General features: G+C 44.4%; 1 protein-coding gene across 3 annotated transcripts in view; it reads left to right on the forward strand.

Annotated features, from left to right (window-relative positions):
- LOC115125817 (signal-induced proliferation-associated 1-like protein 2) overlaps positions 1–20,192 on the forward strand; it is a 181,421-nt gene that overhangs the window by 12,546 nt on the left and 148,683 nt on the right. For all 3 annotated transcript variants that reach the window (XM_065007768.1, XM_065007766.1, XM_065007767.1), the window contains exons 3-4: positions 11,527–11,684; positions 12,510–13,086. In XM_065007768.1, coding sequence (XP_064863840.1) covers positions 11,527–11,684; positions 12,510–13,086 — 735 coding nt within the window. The remainder of the gene's footprint in view (positions 1–11,526; positions 11,685–12,509; positions 13,087–20,192) is intronic.

Here is a 20,192-nt window from a genome sequence, read left to right on the forward strand (position 1 = left end):
GTAAGCAAGTTGAGAACACCTTTATTTAACCAGGTAGGCCAGTTGAGAACAAGTTCTCATTTACAATTGCGACCTGGCCAAGATAAAGCAAAGCAGTTCGACACATACAACGACACAGAGTTACACATGGAGTAAAACAAACATACAGTCAATAATACAGTATAAACAAGTCTATATACGATGTGAGCAAATGAGGTGAGAATGGAGGTAAAGGCAAAAAAGGCCATGGTGGCAAAGTAAATAGAATATAGCAAGTAAAACACTGGAATGGTAGTTTTGCAATGGAAGAATGTGCAAAGTAGAAATAAAAATAATGGGGTGCAAAGGAGCAAAATAAAAAAATAAATTAAATACAGTTGGGAAAGAGGTAGTTGTTTGGGCTAAATTATAGGTGGGCTATGTACAGGTGCAGTAATCTGTGAGCTGCTCTGACAGTTGGTGCTTAAAGCTAGTGAGGGAGATAAGTGTTTCCAGTTTCAGAGATTTTTGTAGTTCGTTCCAGTCATTGGCAGCAGAGAACTGGAAGGAGAGGCGGCCAAAGAAAGAATTGGTTTTGGGGGTGACTAGAGAGATATACCTGCTGGAGCATGTGCTACAGGTGGGAGATGCTATGGTGACCAGCGAGCAGAGATAAGGGGGGACTTTACCTAGCAGGGTCTTGTAGATGACATGGAGCCAGTGGGTTTGGCGACGAGTATGAAGCGAGGGCCAGCCAACGAGAGCGTACAGGTCGCAATGGTGGGTAGTATATGGGGCTTTGGTGACAAAACGGATTGCACTGTGATAGACTGCATCCAATTTGTTGAGTAGGGTATTGGAGGCTATTTTGTAAATGACATCGCCAAAGTCGAGGATTGGTAGGATGGTCAGTTTTACAAGGGTATGTTTGGCAGCATGAGTGAAGGATGCTTTGTTGTGAAATAGGAAGCCAATTCTAGATTTAACTTTGGATTGGAGAGGTGTGATTGTGCGATATGGGTCTGGAAGGAGAGTTTACAGTCTAACCAGACACCTAAGTATTTGTAGTTGTCCACGTATTCTAAGTCAGAGCCGTCCAGAGTAGTGATGTTGGACAGACGGGTAGGTGCAGGTAGCGATCGGTTGAAGAACATGCATTTAGTTTTACTTGTATTTAAGAGCAATTGGAGGCCACGGAAGGAGAGTTGTATGGCATTGAAGCTTGCCTGGAGGGTTGTTAACACAGTGTCCAAAGAAGGGCCAGAAGTATACAGAATGGTGTCGTCTGCGTAGAGGTGGATCAGAGACTCACCAGCAGCAAGAGCGACCTCATTGATGTATACAGAGAAGAGAGTCGGTCCAAGAATTGAACCCTGTGGCACCCCCATAGAGACTGCCAGAGGTCCGGACAGCAGACCCTCCGATTTGACACACTGAACTCTATCAGAGAAGTAGTTGGTGAACCAGGCGAGGCAATCATTTGGGAAACCAACTTTCAGGTGAAAGGTCTATTGCTGTTGTTATCTTTCAGGTGAAGGTCTATTGCTGTTGTTATCTTTCAGGTGAAGGTCTATTGCTGTTGTTATCTTTCAGGTGAAGGTCTATTGCTGTTGTTATCTTTCAGGTGAAAGGTCTATTGCTGTTGTTATCTTTCAGGTGAAAGGTCTATTGCTGTTGTTATCTTTCAGGTGAAGGTCTATTGCTGTTGTTATCTTTCAGGTGAAGGTCTATTGCTGTTGTTTTCATCGTCGCCCAGTTTCTTACAGAAACACATATAAATAAAGAACTGTAAAGGAGATGTTGACCTCTGACCTACACATAACCATAACCCAGAGCTATACATAACCATAACCCAGAGCTATACATAACCATAACCCAGAGCTATACATAACCATAACCCAGACCTAAACATAACCATAACCCAGACCTAACCATAACCCAGACCTATACATAACCAAAACCCAGACCTATACATAACCATAACCATAACCCAGAGCTAAACATAACCATAACCCAGACCTATACATAACCATAACCCAGACCTATACATAACCATAACCCAGACCTATACATAACCATAACCCAGACCTATACATAACCATAACCCATACCTATACATAACCATAACCCAGACCTATACATAACCATAACCCAGATCTATACATAACCCAGACCTATACATAACCATAACCCAGACCTATACATAACCATAACCCAGAGCTATACATAACCATAACCCAGAGCTATACATAACCATAACCATAACCCAGACCTATACATAACCATAACCATAACCCAGAGCTATACATAACCATAACGCAGAGCTATACATAACCATAACCATAACCCAGACCTATACATAACCATAACCCAGACCTATACATAACCATAACCCAGACCTATACATAACCATAACCCAGAGCTATACATAACCATAACCATAACCCAGACCTATACATAACCATAACCCAGACATATACATAACCATAACCCAGACCTATACATAACCATAACCCAGAGCTATACATAACCATAACCCAGAGCTATACATAACCATAACCATAACCCAGAGCTATACATAACCATAACCATAACCCAGACCTATACATAACCATAACCCAGACCTATACATAACCATAACCCAGACCTATACATAACCCTAACCCAGAGCTATACATAACCATAACCCAGACCTATACATAACCATAACCCAGACCTATACATAACCATAACCCAGACCTATACATAACCATAACCCAGACCTATACATAACCATAACCCAGATCTATACATAACCATAACCCAGACCTATACATAACCATAACCCAGAGCTATACATAACCATAACCCAGAGCTATACATAACCATAACCATAACCCAGACCTATACATAACCATAACCATAACCCAGAGCTATACATAACCATAACCATAACCCAGACCTATACATAACCATAACCCAGACCTATACATAACCATAACCCAGAGCTATACATAACCATAACCATAACCCAGACCTATACATAACCATAACCCAGACCTATACATAACCATAACCCAGACCTATACATAACCATAACCCAGAGCTATACATAACCATAACCCAGACCTATACATAACCATAACCATAACCCAGAGCTATACATAACCATAACCATAACCCAGACCTATACATAACCATAACCCAGACCTATACATAACCATAACCCAGACCTATACATAACCATAACCCAGAGCTATACATAACCATAACCCAGACCTATACATAACCATAACCATAACCCAGACCTATACATAACCATAACCATAACCCAGACCTATACATAACCATAACCATAACCCAGACCTATACATAACCATAACCAAGACCTATACATAACCATAACCCAGAGCTATATATAACCTTAACCCAGACCTATACATAACCATAACCATAACCCAGACCTATACATAACCATAACCCAGAGCTATACATAACCATAACCATAACCATAACCCAGACCTATACATAACCATAACCATAACCCAGACCTATACATAACCATAACCCAGAGCTATACATAACCATAACCATAACCCAGAGCTATACATAACCATAACCCAGACCTATACATAACCATAACCATAACCATAACCAAGACCTATACATAACCATAACCCAGAGCTATACATAACCATAACCCAGAGCTATACATAACCATAACCATAACCCAGACCTATACATAACCATAACCATAACCCAGACCTATACATAACCATAACGCAGAGCTATACATAACCATAACCATAACTATAACCATAACCCAGAGCTATACATAACCATAACCCTGAGGTATACATAACCATAACCCAGACCTATACATAACCATAACCCAGACCTATACATAACCATAACCCAGAGCTATACATAACCATAACCCAGACCTATACATAACCATAACCCAGACCTATACATAACCATAACCCAGACCTATACATAACCATAACCCAGACCTATACATAACCATAACCCAGAGCTATACATAACCATAACCCAGACCTATACATAACCAAAACCCAGACCTATACATAACCATAACCATAACCCAGAGCTATACATAACCATAACCCAGAGCTATACATAACCATAACCCAGACCTATACATAACCATAACCCAGACCTAAACATAACCATAACCCAGACCTAACCATAACCAGACCTATACATAACCAAAACCCAGACCTATACATAACCATAACCATAACCCAGAGCTAAACATAACCATAACCCAGACCTATACATAACCATAACCCAGACCTATACATAACCATAACCCAGACCTATACATAACCATAACCCAGACCTATACATAACCATAACCCAGACCTATACATAACCATAACCCAGACCTATACATAACCATAACCCAGACCCATACATAACCATAACCCAGACCTATACATAACCATAACACAGAGCTATACATAACATAACCCAGAGTTATACATAACCATAACCATAACCCAGACCTATACATAACCATAACCATAACCCAGAGCTATACATAACCACAACCATAACCCAGACCTATACATAACCATAACCCAAACCTATACATAAGCATAACCCAGACCTATACATAACCATAACCCAGAGCTATACATAACCATAACCCAGACCTATACTTAACCATAACCCAGAGCTATACATAACCATAACCCAGACCTATACATAACCATAACCCAGACCTATACATAACCAAAACCCAGACCTATACATAACCATAACCCAGACCTATACATAACCATAACCCAGACCTATACATAACCATAACCCAGACCTATACATAACCATAACCCAGACCCATACATAACCATAACCCAGACCTATACATAACCATAACCCAGACCCATACATAACCATAACCCAGACCTATACATAACCATAACCCAGACCCATACATACATAATGGTTATGTATAGCTAACGTGCTGCAAACTTTCTTAAATGTTTTGTCAGCTGTGCTTGTTTTGTTGACATGTTTAGTTTAGTTTACTTCACTGCTGCTCCTACGGCACTAATCTGGTGAGAACCTTTGGAGCTCCGCCCAGACAAGGCATTTGATTGGTTTGACGTGTTCTGAGGCATCACTGATTTACATCGGGTTCCTACCGCTCTTCAGCTGATAGGTTTACACTTCTCCTGGAGAACTACTGTCCTATAGGTTTACACTCCAACCCTGTTCCTGGAGAACTAGTGTCCTATAGGTTTACACTCCAACCCTTCTCCTGGAGAACTAGTGTCCTATAGGTTTACACTCCAACCCTGTTCCTGGAGAACTAGTGTCCTATAGGTTTACACTCCAACCCTGTTCCTGGAGAACTACTGTCCTGTAGGTTTACACTCCAACCCTTCTCCTGGAGAACTAGTGTCCTATAGGTTTACACTCCAACCCTGTTCCTGGAGAACTAGTGTCCTATAGGTTTACACTCCAACCCTGTTCCTGGAGAACTAGTGTCCTATAGGTTTACACTCCAACCCTTCTCCTGGAGAACTAGTGTCCTATAGGTTTACACTCCAACCCTGTTCCTGGAGAACTAGTGTCCTATAGGTTTACACTCCAACCCTGTTCCTGGAGAACTAGTGTCCTATAGGTTTACACTCCAACCCTTCTCCTGGAGAACTAGTGTCCTATAGGTTTACACTCCAACACTTCTCCTGGAGAACTACTGTCCTATAGGTTTACACTCCAACCCTGTTCCTGGAGAACTAGTGTCCTATAGGTTTACACTCCAACCCTTCTCCTGGAGAACTAGTGTCCTATAGGTTTACACTCCAACCCTGTTCCTGGAGAACTAGTGTCCTGTAGGTTTACACTCCAACCCTTCTCCTGGAGAACTATTGTCCTATAGGTTTACACTCCAACCCTGTTCCTGGAGAACTACTGTCCTGTAGGTTTACACTCCAACCCTTCTCCTGGAGAACTAGTGTCCTATAGGTTTACACTCCAACCCTTCTCCTGGAGAACTAGTGTCCTATAGGTTTACACTCCAACCCTGTTCCTGGAGAACTAGTGTCCTATAGGTTTACACTCCAACCCTGTTCCTGGAGAACTAGTGTCCTATAGGTTTACACTCCAACCCTGTTCCTGGAGAACTAGTGTCCTATAGGTTTACACTCCAACCCTGTTCCTGGAGAACTACTGTCCTGTAGGTTTACACTCCAACCCTTCTCCTGGAGAACTAGTGTCCTATAGGTTTACACTCCAACCCTTCTCCTGGAGAACTAGTGTCCTATAGGTTTACACTCCAACCCTGTTCCTGGAGAACTAGTGTCCTATAGGTTTACACTCCAACCCTTCTCCTGGAGAACTAGTGTCCTATAGGTTTACACTCCAACCCTTCTCCTGGAGAACTACTGTCCTATAGGTTTACACTCCAACCCTGTTCCTGGAGAACTACTGTCCTGTAGGTTTACACTCCAACCCTTCTCCTGGAGAACTAGTGTCCTATAGGTTTACACTCCAACCCTTCTCCTGGAGAACTAGTGTCCTATAGGTTTACACTCCAACCCTGTTCCTGGAGAACTAGTGTCCTATAGGTTTACACTCCAACCCTTCTCCTGGAGAACTAGTGTCCTATAGGTTTACACTCCAACACTTCTCCTGGAGAACTACTGTCCTATAGGTTTACACTCCAACCCTGTTCCTGGAGAACTAGTGTCCTATAGGTTTACACTCCAACCCTTCTCCTGGAGAACTAGTGTCCTATAGGTTTACACTCCAACCCTGTTCCTGGAGAACTAGTGTCCTGTAGGTTTACACTCCAACCCTGTTCCTGGAGAACTAGTGTCCTATAGGTTTACACTCCAACCCTGTTCCTGGAGAACTACTGTCCTGTAGGTTTACACTCCAACCCTGTTCCTGGAGAACTAGTGTCCTATAGGTTTACACTCCAACCCTTCTCCTGGAGAACTACTGTCCTATAGGTTTACACTCCAACCCTGTTCCTGGAGAACTACTGTCCTGTAGGTTTACACTCCAACCCTGTTCCTGGAGAACTACTGTCCTGTAGGTTTACACTCCAACCCTTCTCCTGGAGAACTAGTGTCCTATAGGTTTACACTCCAACCCTTCTCCTGGAGAACTAGTGTCCTATAGGTTTACACTCCAACCCTGTTCCTGGAGAACTAGTGTCCTATAGGTTTACACTCCAACCCTGTTCCTGGAGAACTAGTGTCCTATAGGTTTACACTCCAACCCTTCTCCTGGAGAACTAGTGTCCTATAGGTTTACACTCCAACCCTGTTCCTGGAGAACTAGTGTCCTATAGGTTTACACTCCAACCCTGTTCCTGGAGAACTAGTGTCCTATAGGTTTACACTCCAACCCTTCTCCTGGAGAACTAGTGTCCTATAGGTTTACACTCCAACACTTCTCCTGGAGAACTACTGTCCTATAGGTTTACACTCCAACCCTGTTCCTGGAGAACTAGTGTCCTATAGGTTTACACTCCAACCCTTCTCCTGGAGAACTAGTGTCCTATAGGTTTACACTCCAACCCTGTTCCTGGAGAACTAGTGTCCTGTAGGTTTACACTCCAACCCTTCTCCTGGAGAACTATTGTCCTATAAGTTTACACTCCAACCCTGTTCCTGGAGAACTACTGTCCTGTAGGTTTACACTCCAACCCTTCTCCTGGAGAACTAGTGTCCTATAGGTTTACACTCCAACCCTTCTCCTGGAGAACTAGTGTCCTATAGGATTACACTCCAACCCTGTTCCTGGAGAACTAGTGTCCTATAGGTTTACACTCCAACCCTGTTCCTGGAGAACTAGTGTCCTATAGGTTTACACTCCAACTCTGTTCCTGGAGAACTAGTGTCCTATAGGTTTACACTCCAACTCTGTTCCTGGAGAACTAGTGTCCTATAGGTTTACACTCCAACCCTGTTCCTGGAGAACTAGTGTCCTATAGGTTTACACTCCAACCCTTCTCCTGGAGAACTACTGTCCTATAGGTTTACACTCCAACTCTGTTCCTGGAGAACTAGTGTCCTATAGGTTTACACTCCAACCCTATTCCTGGAGAACTAGTGTCCTATAGGTTTACACTCCAACCCTTCTCCTGGAGAACTACTGTCCTATAGGTTTACACTCCAACCCTGTTCCTGGAGAACTACTGTCCTGTAGGTTTACACTCCAACCCTGTTCCTGGAGAACTACTGTCCTGTAGGTTTACACTCCAACCCTTCTCCTGGAGAACTAGTGTCCTATAGGTTTACACTCCAACCCTGTTCCTGGAGAACTACTGTCCTATAGGTTTACACTCCAACCCTTCTCCTGGAGAACTAGTGTCCTATAGGTTTACACTCCAACCCTGTTCCTGGAGAACTAGTGTCCTATAGGTTTACACTCCAACCCTTCTCCTGGAGAACTACTGTCCTGTAGGTTTACACTCCAACCCTGTTCCTGGAGAACTAGTGTCCTATAGGTTTACACTCCAACCCTGTTCCTGGAGAACTAGTGTCCTATAGGTTTACACTCCAACCCTTCTCATGGAGAACTACTGTCCTATAGGTTTACACTCCAACCCTGTTCCTGGAGAACTACTGTCTTGTAGTTTTACACTCCAACCCTGTTCCTGGAGAACTAGTGTCCTATAGGTTTACACTCCAACCCTTCTCCTGGAGAACTACTGTCCTATAGGTTTACACTCCAACCCTGTTCCTGGAGAACTACTGTCCTGTAGGTTTACACTCCAACCCTGTTCCTGGAGAACTAGTGTCCTATAGGTTTACACTCCAACCCTTCTCCTGGAGAACTACTGTCCTATAGGTTTACACTCCAACTCTGTTCCTGGAGAACTAGTGTCCTATAGGTTTACACTCCAACCCTATTCCTGGAGAACTAGTGTCCTATAGGTTTACACTCCAACCCTTCTCCTGGAGAACTACTGTCCTATAGGTTTACACTCCAACCCTGTTCCTGGAGAACTACTGTCCTGTAGGTTTACACTCCAACCCTGTTCCTGGAGAACTACTGTCCTGTAGGTTTACACTCCAACCCTTCTCCTGGAGAACTAGTGTCCTATAGGTTTACACTCCAACCCTGTTCCTGGAGAACTACTGTCCTATAGGTTTACACTCCAACCCTTCTCCTGGAGAACTAGTGTCCTATAGGTTTACACTCCAACCCTGTTCCTGGAGAACTAGTGTCCTATAGGTTTACACTCCAACCCTTCTCCTGGAGAACTACTGTCCTGTAGGTTTACACTCCAACCCTGTTCCTGGAGAACTAGTGTCCTATAGGTTTACACTCCAACCCTGTTCCTGGAGAACTAGTGTCCTATAGGTTTACACTCCAACCCTTCTCATGGAGAACTACTGTCCTATAGGTTTACACTCCAACCCTGTTCCTGGAGAACTACTGTCTTGTAGTTTTACACTCCAACCCTGTTCCTGGAGAACTAGTGTCCTATAGGTTTACACTCCAACCCTTCTCCTGGAGAACTACTGTCCTATAGGTTTACACTCCAACCCTGTTCCTGGAGAACTACTGTCCTGTAGGTTTACACTCCAACCCTGTTCCTGGAGAACTACTGTCCTGTAGGTTTACACTCCAACCCTTCTCCTGGAGAACTAGTGTCCTATAGGTTTACACTCCAACCCTGTTCCTGGAGAACTAGTGTCCTATAGGTTTACACTCCAACCCTGTTCCTGGAGAACTACTGTCCTATAGGTTTACACTCCAACCCTGTTCCTGGATAACTAGTGTCCTATAGGTTTACACTCCAACCCTGTTCCTGGAGAACTACTGTCCTGTAGGTTTACACTCCAACCCTGTTCCTGGAGAACTACTGTCCTGTAGGTTTACACTGCAACCCTTCTCCTGGAGAACTAGTGTCCTATAGGTTTACACTCCAACCCTGTTCCTGGAGAACTAGTGTCCTATAGGTTTACACTCCAACCCTGTTCCTGGAGAACTAGTGTCCTATAGGTTTACACTCCAACCCTGTTCCTGGAGAACTAGTGTCCTATAGGTTTACACTCCAACCCTGTTCCTGGAGAACTAGTGTCCTATAGGTTTACACTCCAACCCTGTTCCTGGAGAACTACTGTCCTATAGGTTTACACTCCAACCCTGTTCCTGGAGAACTAGTGTCCTATAGGTTTACACTCCAACCCTTCTCCTGGAGAACTAGTGTCCTATAGGTTTACACTCCAACCCTGTTCCTGGAGAACTCGTGTCCTATAGGTTTACACTCCAACCCTTCTCCTGGAGAACTAGTGTCCTATAGGTTTACACTCCAACCCTGTTCCTGGAGAACTAGTGTCCTATAGGTTTACACTCCAACCCTTCTCCTGGAGAACTAGTGTCCTATAGGTTTACACTCCAACCCTTCTCCTGGAGAACTAGTGTCCTATAGGTTTACACTCCAACCCTGTTCCTGGAGAACTAGTGTCCTATAGGTTTACACTCCAACCCTGTTCCTGGAGAACTAGTGTCCTATAGGTTTACACTCCAACCCTTCTCCTGGAGAACTAGTGTTCTATAGGTTTACACTCCAACCCTGTTCCTGGAGAACTAGTGTCCTATAGGTTTACACTCCAACCCTGTTCCTGGAGAACTAGTGTCCTATAGGTTTACACTCCAACCCTGTTCCTGGAGAACTAGTGTCCTATAGGTTTACACTCCAACCCTTCTCCTGGAGAACTAGTGTCCTATAGGTTTACACTCCAACCCTGTTCCTGGAGAACTAGTGTCCTATAGGTTTACACTCCAACCCTGTTCCTGGAGAACTACTACTTTCCCCCCTCCTCTATTCTTTCCCCCCCTCCCCTTCTTTCCCCTCCTCCTCTCTTCTTTCCCCTCCTCCTCTTCTTTCCCCTCCTCCTCTCTTCTTTCCCTCCTCCTCTCTTCTTTCCCCTCCTCTCTTCTTTCCCTCCTCCTCGCTTCTTCCCCCTCCTCTCCTTCTTCCCTCTCTTCTCCTTCTTTCCCCTCCTCTACTTCTTCCCCCTCCTCTCCTTCCCCCTCCTCTCCTTCTTCCCCCTCCTCTCCTTCTTCCCCTCCTCCCCTTCTTTCCCCCCTCCTCTCTTCTTTCCCCTCCTCTTTTTTTCCCTCCACCCTCCCCAATCCACCTCTTAATCGTCCTTGTTTTCCCTGTCTGTTGCCCCTCAGCACCTCTCCATGGCAACTATCAGCACCTCTCCATGGCAACCACTCTATCAGGTTAACTGTCAGTTCCCTGTGTGATTAATAAATCCCCATGATTATGGAGATGTAGAATATTGCATTCTGGGATCCTTTCTCCAGCTTGTGTCATCTTCCTTTATGTGTCACTGCCATAAACCCTGACCATTTCTACCATTTCACCTCTTAATCAATCACAACTTTAAAATAACACCCAAATAATTGTTTTGTTTTACATGAATAACACTCTCTCTCTCTCTCTCTCTCTCACTCTCTCTCTCTTCTCTCTCTCTCTCTCTCTCTCACTCTCTCTCTCACTCTCTCTATCTCTCTCTCTCTCACTCTCTCTCCCCCCCTCCTCTCTCTCTCTCTCCCCCCTCTCTCTTTTTCTCCCCACAGCTCCTGAGGAAGAGGCACATAGGGAACGACATTGTGACCATTGTGTTTCAGGAACCTGGGACTCTGCCCTTCACCCCTAAAAACATCCGCTCACACTTCCAACACGTCTTTGTCATCGTCAAGGTCCACAACCCCTGTACTGAGAACGTCTGCTACAGGTACACACACAACCCCTGTACTGAGAACATCTGTTACAGGTACACACACACACACACACACACACACACACACACACACACACACACAGGGAGGATGGCTAACAGCAGATTAAACAGGGGAGGTGGAGGAGGAGGGAGGAAGGAGCAGAGGGGTGGGAGCACATGTAACATACTGTAGGTAACGTCGCCTTAAGATGTCAATTACAGCAACACCAATGTCTGAAAAACCCTAGGAGCCATCATGACTCCACAGTAATGTCTGGAAATCACTAGGAGCCATCACAACTCCACAGTAATGTCTGGAAATCACTAGGAGCCATCACAACTCCACAGTAATGTCTGGAAATCACTAGGAGCCATCACAACTCCACAGTAATGTCTGGAAATCACTAGGAGCCGTCATGACTCCACAGTAATGTCTGGAAATCACTAGGAGCCATCACAACTCCACAGTAATGTCTGGAAATCACTAGGAGCCATCACAACTCCACAGTAATGTCTGGAAATCACTAGGAGCCGTCAAGACTCCACAGTAATGTCTGGAAATCACTAGGAGCCATCAAGACTCCACAGTAATGTCTGGAAATCACTAGGAGCCATCACAACTCCACAGTAATGTCTGGAAATCACTAGGAGCCATCATGACTCCACAGTAATGTCTGGAAATCACTAGGAGCCATCACAACTCCACAGTAATGTTTAGAAATCACTAGGAGCCATCACGACTCCACAGTAATGTTTAGAAATCACTAGGATAGTTTGAAATAACTCCGTCCTCTCTTTTTCGCTCTCTCTCTCTTTCCTCTCTCTCACTCCCCTCTACAGCGTTGCTGTCTCTCGTTCTAAAGACGTCCCTCTGTTCGGCCCTCCAATCCCCAAGGCAGTGACCTTCCCCAAGTCCGCTGTGTTCCGAGACTTCCTATTGGCCAAGGTCATCAATGGGGAGAACGCCGCCCACAAATCTGAGAAGTTCCGTGCCATGGCAACCAGAACGCGCCAGGAGTACCTCCGCGACCTGGCCGAGAACTTCGTGTCCACGGCGACCATGGACTCTGCTGTGAAGTTCAGTTTCATCACACTGGGAGCGAAGAAGAAAGAGAAGGCCAAACCTCGTAAAGACGCTCACCTGTTCTCTGTCGGCGCCATCACCTGGTCCGTCACCGCACGGGACTTTGGCCAATCAGCAGACGTGGACTGTCTCTTGGGCGTGTCCAACGAGTTCATCATTTTAATAGAGGAGCAGTCTAAGAACGTGGTCTTCAACTGTTCCTGTCGTGATGTCATCGGATGGACATCTGGGATTATTAGCATCAAGATCTTCTACGAGAGAGGAGAGTGTGTGCTGTTGTCTGCTCAGGATGGCTGTGAAGAAGATATACGAGAAATGGTGCAGAGACTAGAGGTAATTCATCTGGGTTAGGGTCAGGGGTTAGGGTCAGAGGTCAGGTTAGGATTATTGTTCACTTATCTCTTCTATCTCCATGTTTCAGTATGAATGGAGTATCTCACATTTGACCAAAGGGGATTTGGAGAAAGAATTCAGTGATATATGGAATTAATTAGATAAACAAAGAACAATATATGTTCACTGTCAAGGGTCTGGTCTATTTCCAATTGGCTTTATCAAACCAACAGCCATTCTCTGCCAGCCCCCCACCTCTTCACCCCCCGTTAGAGGAAGTCAACCCTTCACACATATTAGAAGAAAATGTCTGTTTGTTCTGCTGGATGTAGTCTCAGCACTTGGCCTCTTGATAAATGTGTTGAAGATGACTATAAAGCAGGATTAAATTGTACCTTCTTACTGTAGGGAACCAGTACCTGTTGTCAACAGTGTGTTTCCTCCCTAGGTGTGTCCTGTTTGAACACCTCCTGTTAGAGCCTTATCTTGTGCTTCCTTTCTCCTTCTTTCTATCCTTTTTTCCTCTTTTCTATCTATCTTACTTATTAGTTGTTTTCCTCTAGGCCCTTTAGTGTTTTGAGTGTGATCCCTGTGCTTGTAGCTATGTCAACCAAATGACTAACGTACACCTTTACACCAGTCTATTAAGCCTTGTGTGTTTCATGTCAACCCAACATCCCAGATGTAGGCCTTACATGTACAGCTCGCCCGGTCTCTCCTCTCCTGTGCCATCCTTGGTCTCTCCTCTCCTGTGCCATCTTTGGTCTCTCCTCTCCTGTGCCATCCTTGGTCTCTCTTCTCCTGTGCCATCCTTGGTCTCTCTTCTCCTGTGCCATCCTTGGTCTCTCTTCTCCTGTGCCATCCTTGGTCTCTCCTCTCCTGTGCCATCCTTGGTCTCTCTTCTCCTGTGCCATCTTTGGTCTCTCCTCTCCTGTGCCATCCTTGGTCTCTCTTCTCCTGTGCCATCCTTAGTCTCTCTTCTCCTGTGCCATCCTTGGTCTCTCTTCTCCTGTGCCATCTTTGGTCTCTCCTCTCCTGTGCCATCCTTGGTCTCTCTTCTCCTGTGCCATCCTTGGTCTCTCTTCTCCTGTGCCATCCTTGGTCTCTCTTCTCCTGTGCCATCTTTGGTCTCTCCTCTCCTGTGCCATCCTTGGTCTCTCTTCTCCTGTGCCATCCTTAGTCTCTCTTCTCCTGTGCCATCCTTGGTCTCTCTTCTCCTGTGCCATCCTTGGTCTCTCCTCTCCTGTGCCATCCTTGGTCTCTCTTCTCCTGTGCCATCTTTGGTCTCTCCTCTCCTGTGCCATCCTTGGTCTCTCTTCTCCTGTGCCATCCTTAGTCTCTCTTCTCCTGTGCCATCCTTGGTCTCTCTTCTCCTGTGCCATCTTTGGTCTCTCCTCTCCTGTGCCATCCTTGGTCTCTCTTCTCCTGTGCCATCCTTGGTCTCTCTTCTCCTGTGCCATCCTTGGTCTCTCTTCTCCTGTGCCATCATTGTTCTCTCTTCTCCTGTGCTATCCTTGGTCTCTCCTCTCCTGTGCCAGCCTGGCCCAGCTGGCCTACCTCCCTTATGGGTCAGTCAGTGACATCAGTAGGTCTGCTGGGTCACAAAACGTTCAATACATGTGACTTTTGGACTTGAATGCCAAGACGTTTAAGAGATAAAGGGGGTTAAAGTTGACTGCATCCTGAATGTTCTACATACCCCACCATACCATGATACCTCCATGTATTCATCACTGGAAAATATACATGTTTTGGTGTTGATATCATTTAAAAGCTTATGGTGTTGTCAAACTATTTCATTATAACATAAATAACATACTTTCTAGATAATATTTTTCTTCACATGTCAATGTTGACATTCTATTAAACTGAACGTCAGTTATATAAAAATGTGTAAACTCTGATTATTTTCGTATTCACAAACAGAAATGGTCATTTATGTCAACCTTCTTTGGTGAGAGGACCTCCAACCGTCTTTGTGGTAGTGTTTGGTACCAGTCCAATTTGATTCCCATTTTAGTACCAAAAAAATATATAAAAAAATTGGCCAATAACACACACATTTCTTTCCACATGGCCGTGGGGTGTGACAGGGATGCAGCTTGAGTCCTACCCTATTCAACATATACAGTTGAAGTCGGAAGTTGACATACACCTAGGATCACCACTTTATTTAAAGAATGTGAAATGTCAGAATAATAGTAGAGAGAATGATTTATTTCAGCTTTTATTTCTTTCATCACATTCCCAGTGGGTCAGAAGTTTACATACACTCAATGAATATTTGATAGCATTGCCTTTAAATTGTTTAACTTGGGTCAAATGTTTTGGGTAGCCTTCCACAAGCTTCCCACAATAAGTTGGGTGAATTTTGGCCCACTCCTCCTGACAGAGCTGGTGTAACTGAGTCAGGTTTATAGGCCTCCTTGCTGGCACACGCTATTTCAGTTCTGCCCAAACATGTTCTATAGGCTTGAGGTCAGGGCTTTGTGATGGCCACTCCAATACCTTGACTTTGTTGTCCTTAAGCCATTTTGCCACAACTTTGGAAGTATGCTTGGGGTCATTGTCCATTTGGAAGACCCATTTGCAACCAAGCTTTAACTTCCTGGCTGATGTCTTGAGATGTTGCTTCAATATATCCACATAATTTTCTTCTCTCATGATGCCATCTATTATGTGAAGTGCACCAGTCCCTCCTGCAGCAAAGCACCCCCACAAGATGATGCTGCCACCCCCGTGCTTCATGGTTGGGATGGTGTCTTCGGCTTGCAAGCCTCCCCCTTTTTCCTCCAAACATAACGATTGTCATTATGGCCAAACATTTATGTTTTTGTTTCATCAGACCAGAGGACATTTCTCCAAAGAGTATGATCTTGGACCCCATGTGCAGTTGCAAACCATAGTCTGGCTTTTTTGATGGCGGTTTTGGAGCAGTGGCTTCTTCCTAGCTGAGCGGCATTTCAGGTTATGTCGATATTGGACTCGTTTTACTGTGGATATAGATACTTTTGTACCTGTTTCCTCCAGCATCTTCACAAGGTCCTTTGCTGTTGTTCTGGGATTGATTTGCACTTTTCGCACCAAAGTAAGTTCATCTCTAGGAGGCAGAACGCGTCCCCTTTCTGAGCGGTATGACAGCTGTGTGGTCCCATGGTGTTTATAGTTGCGTACTATTGTTTGTACAGATGAACGTGGTACCTTCAGGTGTTTGGAAATTGCTCCCAAGGATTAACCAGACTTGTGGAGGTCTACAATTATGTTTGATGTTACCATGATGTCAAGCAAGGAGGCACTGTGTTTGAAGGTAGGCCTTGAAATACATCCACAGGTACAATTCCAATTGACTCAAATTATGTCAATTAGCCTATCAGAAGCTTCTAAAGCCATGACATAATTTTCTGGAATTTTCCAAGCTGTTTAAAGGCACAGTCAACTTAGTGTATGTAAACTTCTGACCCACTGGAATTGTGATTCAGTGAATTATAAGTAAAATAATTTCTCTGTAAAAAATTGTTGGAAAAATGTGTTGTGTCATGCACAAAGTAGATGTCCTAACCGACTTGCCAAAACTATGGTTTGTTAACAAGAAATGTATGGAGTGGATGAAAAAACAGTTTTAATGACTCCAACCTAAGTGTATTTAAACTTACGACTTCAACTGTATCACCAAAACATGACACCCCCTCTGTATTCAAGAGCATCTCTCACCGATGGCACAATACTAACACCTCACATTATGTCAAATAGGGTCTAGGCTACAACATATGCAAATATCAGATTTTTCTTGGTTTTAGATTGACGTCTGGGGTAAAAAAAAAAAATCAAGAAATTGTCAAATAGTTTGACAAGCTATTTAAGCTTTTAAATGATATCAAACTCAGCTGTTTTTATTTTCCAGTGATGAAGACATGGATGTATCATGATATTGTATGCGAAGAAGATCAACTTCGAGAATCCCTTGAATGTTCTGACATCCAGGTGCAAAAAGTCCCTTCCTGAACACTTCCACAAATATGTGGGTTTCCTTCAAATCAAAATCAATCACAAAGGGATTGAAATCAAATGGATTTACACTGCTTCGATGTTATGGCCATTTTATGTTCCAAACATATTGCTCGCTATACTGTATGTCTGCTGCAGAGAGACAAGAGAACCATCGGAAAACAAGCTTTGATCTGTCATGGAAAGGGAAGTGATGAAAACATGTTGGCTGACTATTTAAAAACAAGAGAACAAGCTATAGGAGTTCTGGCTCAGTTACAGCCAACTAGCGGCAGCTAACCCTACCTAGCAAAAATATTTGGAGACAAAGTATCGATATAATATCATTCCAAAAAATATTGTCATATGTAAGTTTATAGATTTTTCCCCCATCACTACAGATTGGCAGTCAGACACTTAGCATTTGTGTTTTCATGATTACAAACATTAAAGCGTGTGACTAGGGTGGGCGGGTGTGACTAGGGTGGGCATTCTAGTTTCTTTATTTCTATTTTTTCTGTTTCTATGTTTTGGCCAGGTATGGTTCTCAATCAGGGACAGCTGTCTATCGTTGTCTCTGATGGGGAATCATACTTAGGCAGCCTGTTTTTACACCTTACTTGTGGGTAGTTGACTTTGTTAGTGGCCTGTATAGCCTTAGTAAGCGTCACGGTCGGGTTGTTGTTGTTGTTGTTGTTGTTGTTGTTGTTGTTGTTGTTGTTGTTGTTGCTTGTCTTTGTTGGCGGAATTCAAAATAAAAGGACGCTCACGACGCTGCACCTTGGTCCGGTCATTTCCCTGACCACGTTCGTGACGGCGTCATCGTCGATATATTGCTCTATTTTCAGGTCTAAAGCTATTTTACAACAACTCCTGCTGTACCTAATGTCATTACTAACCTTTACACGTACGAGTCACCATACCCGGTCTCAGGGATGTCTAACTCTGGATTTCCTTTGTCTCTACAAAGTTAAATCAGCTTTTAGTTGTTCTACACTTGTGGAATAATGTCCCATATTCTCTTCAATTTGAGGTGTTTGGTGCCTCTATTGCAATTCAGACTGCTGAAGTGTTTGGTACCAATAGGGCAATTCAGACTGCTGAAGTGTTTGGTACCTCTAGGGCAATTCAGACTGCTGAAGTGTTTGGTACCTCTAGAGCAATTCAGACTGCTGACGTGTTTGGCACCTCTAGGGCAATTCAGACTGCTGAAGTGTTTGGCACCTCTAGGGCAATTCAGACTGCTGAAGTGCTCGGTACCTCTATTGCAATTCAGACTGCTGAAGTGTTTGGCACCTCTAGGGCAATCAGACTGCTGAAGTGCTCGGTACCTCTATTGCAATTCAGACTGCTGAAGTGTTTGGCACCTCTAGGGCAATTCAGACTGCTGAAGTGTTTGGTACCTCTAGGTCAATTCAGACTGCTGAAGTGTTTGGTACCTCTAGGGCAATTCAGACTGCTGAAGTGTTTGGTACCTCTAGGGCAATTCAGACTGCTGAAGTGTTTGGTACCAATAGGGCAATTCAGACTGCTGAAGTGTTTGGCACCTCTAGGGCAATTCAGACTGCTGAAGTGTTTGGCACCTCTAGGGCAATTCAGACTGCTGAAGTGTTTTGTACCTCTAGGTCAATTCAGACTGCTGAAGTGTTTGGTACCTCTAGGGCAATTCAGACTGCTGAAGTGTTTGGTACCTCTAGGTCAATTCAGACTGCTGAAGTGTTTGGTACCAATAGGGCAATTCAGACTGCTGAAGTGTTTGGCACCTCTAGGGCAATTCAGACTGCTGAAGTGTTTGGTACCAATAGGGCAATTCAGACTGCTGAAGTGTTTGGCACCTCTAGGGCAATTCAGACTGCTGAAGTGTTTGGTACCTCTATTGCAATTCAGACTGCTGAAGTGCTCGGTACCTCTATTGCAATTCAGACTGCTGAAGTGTTTGGCACCTCTAGGGCAATTCAGACGGCTGAAGTGCTCGATACCTCTATTGCAATTCAGACTGCTGAAGTGTTTGGCACCTCTAGGGCAATTCAGACTGCTGAAGTGTTTGGTACCTCTAGGTCAATTCAGACTGCTGAAGTGTTTGGTACCTCTAGGGCAATTCAGACTGCTGAAATGTTTGGTAACCTCTAGGGCAATTCAGACTGCTGAAGTGTTTGGTACCAATAGGGCAATTCAGACTGCTGAAGTGTTTGGTACCAATAGGGAAATTCAGACTGCTGAAGTGTTTGGCACCTCTAGGGCAATTCAGACTGCTGAAGTGTTTGGTACCTCTAGGGCAATTCAGACTGCTGAAGTGTTTGGTACCTCTACTGCAATTCAGACTGCTGAAGTGTTTGGTACCTCTAGGGCAATTCAGACTGCTGAAGTGTTTGGCACCTCTAGGGCAATCAGACTGCTGAAGTGCTCGGTACCTCTATTGCAATTCAGACTGCTGAAGTGTTTGGCACCTCTAGGGCAATTCAGACTGCTGAAGTGTTTGGTACCTCTAGGTCAATTCAGACTGCTGAAGTGTTTGGTACCTCTAGGGCAATTCAGACTGCTGAAGTGTTTGGTACCTCTAGGGCAATTCAGACTGCTGAAGTGTTTGGTACCAATAGGGCAATTCAGACTGCTGAAGTGTTTGGCACCTCTAGGGCAATTCAGACTGCTGAAGTGTTTGGCACCTCTAGGGCAATTCAGACTGCTGAAGTGTTTTGTACCTCTAGGTCAATTCAGACTGCTGAAGTGTTTGGTACCTCTAGGGCAATTCAGACTGCTGAAGTGTTTGGTACCTCTAGGTCAATTCAGACTGCTGAAGTGTTTGGTACCAATAGGGCAATTCAGACTGCTGAAGTGTTTGGCACCTCTAGGGCAATTCAGACTGCTGAAGTGTTTGGTACCAATAGGGCAATTCAGACTGCTGAAGTGTTTGGCACCTCTAGGGCAATTCAGACTGCTGAAGTGTTTGGTACCTCTATTGCAATTCAGACTGCTGAAGTGCTCGGTACCTCTATTGCAATTCAGACTGCTGAAGTGTTTGGCACCTCTAGGGCAATTCAGACGGCTGAAGTGCTTGGTACCTCTATTGCAATTCAGACTGCTGAAGTGTTTGGCACCTCTAGGGCAATTCAGACGGCTGAAGT

The sequence above is a fragment of the Oncorhynchus nerka genome, linkage group LG23 (assembly GCF_034236695.1).
Source record: "Oncorhynchus nerka isolate Pitt River linkage group LG23, Oner_Uvic_2.0, whole genome shotgun sequence".
Taxonomy (NCBI): domain Eukaryota; kingdom Metazoa; phylum Chordata; class Actinopteri; order Salmoniformes; family Salmonidae; genus Oncorhynchus; species Oncorhynchus nerka.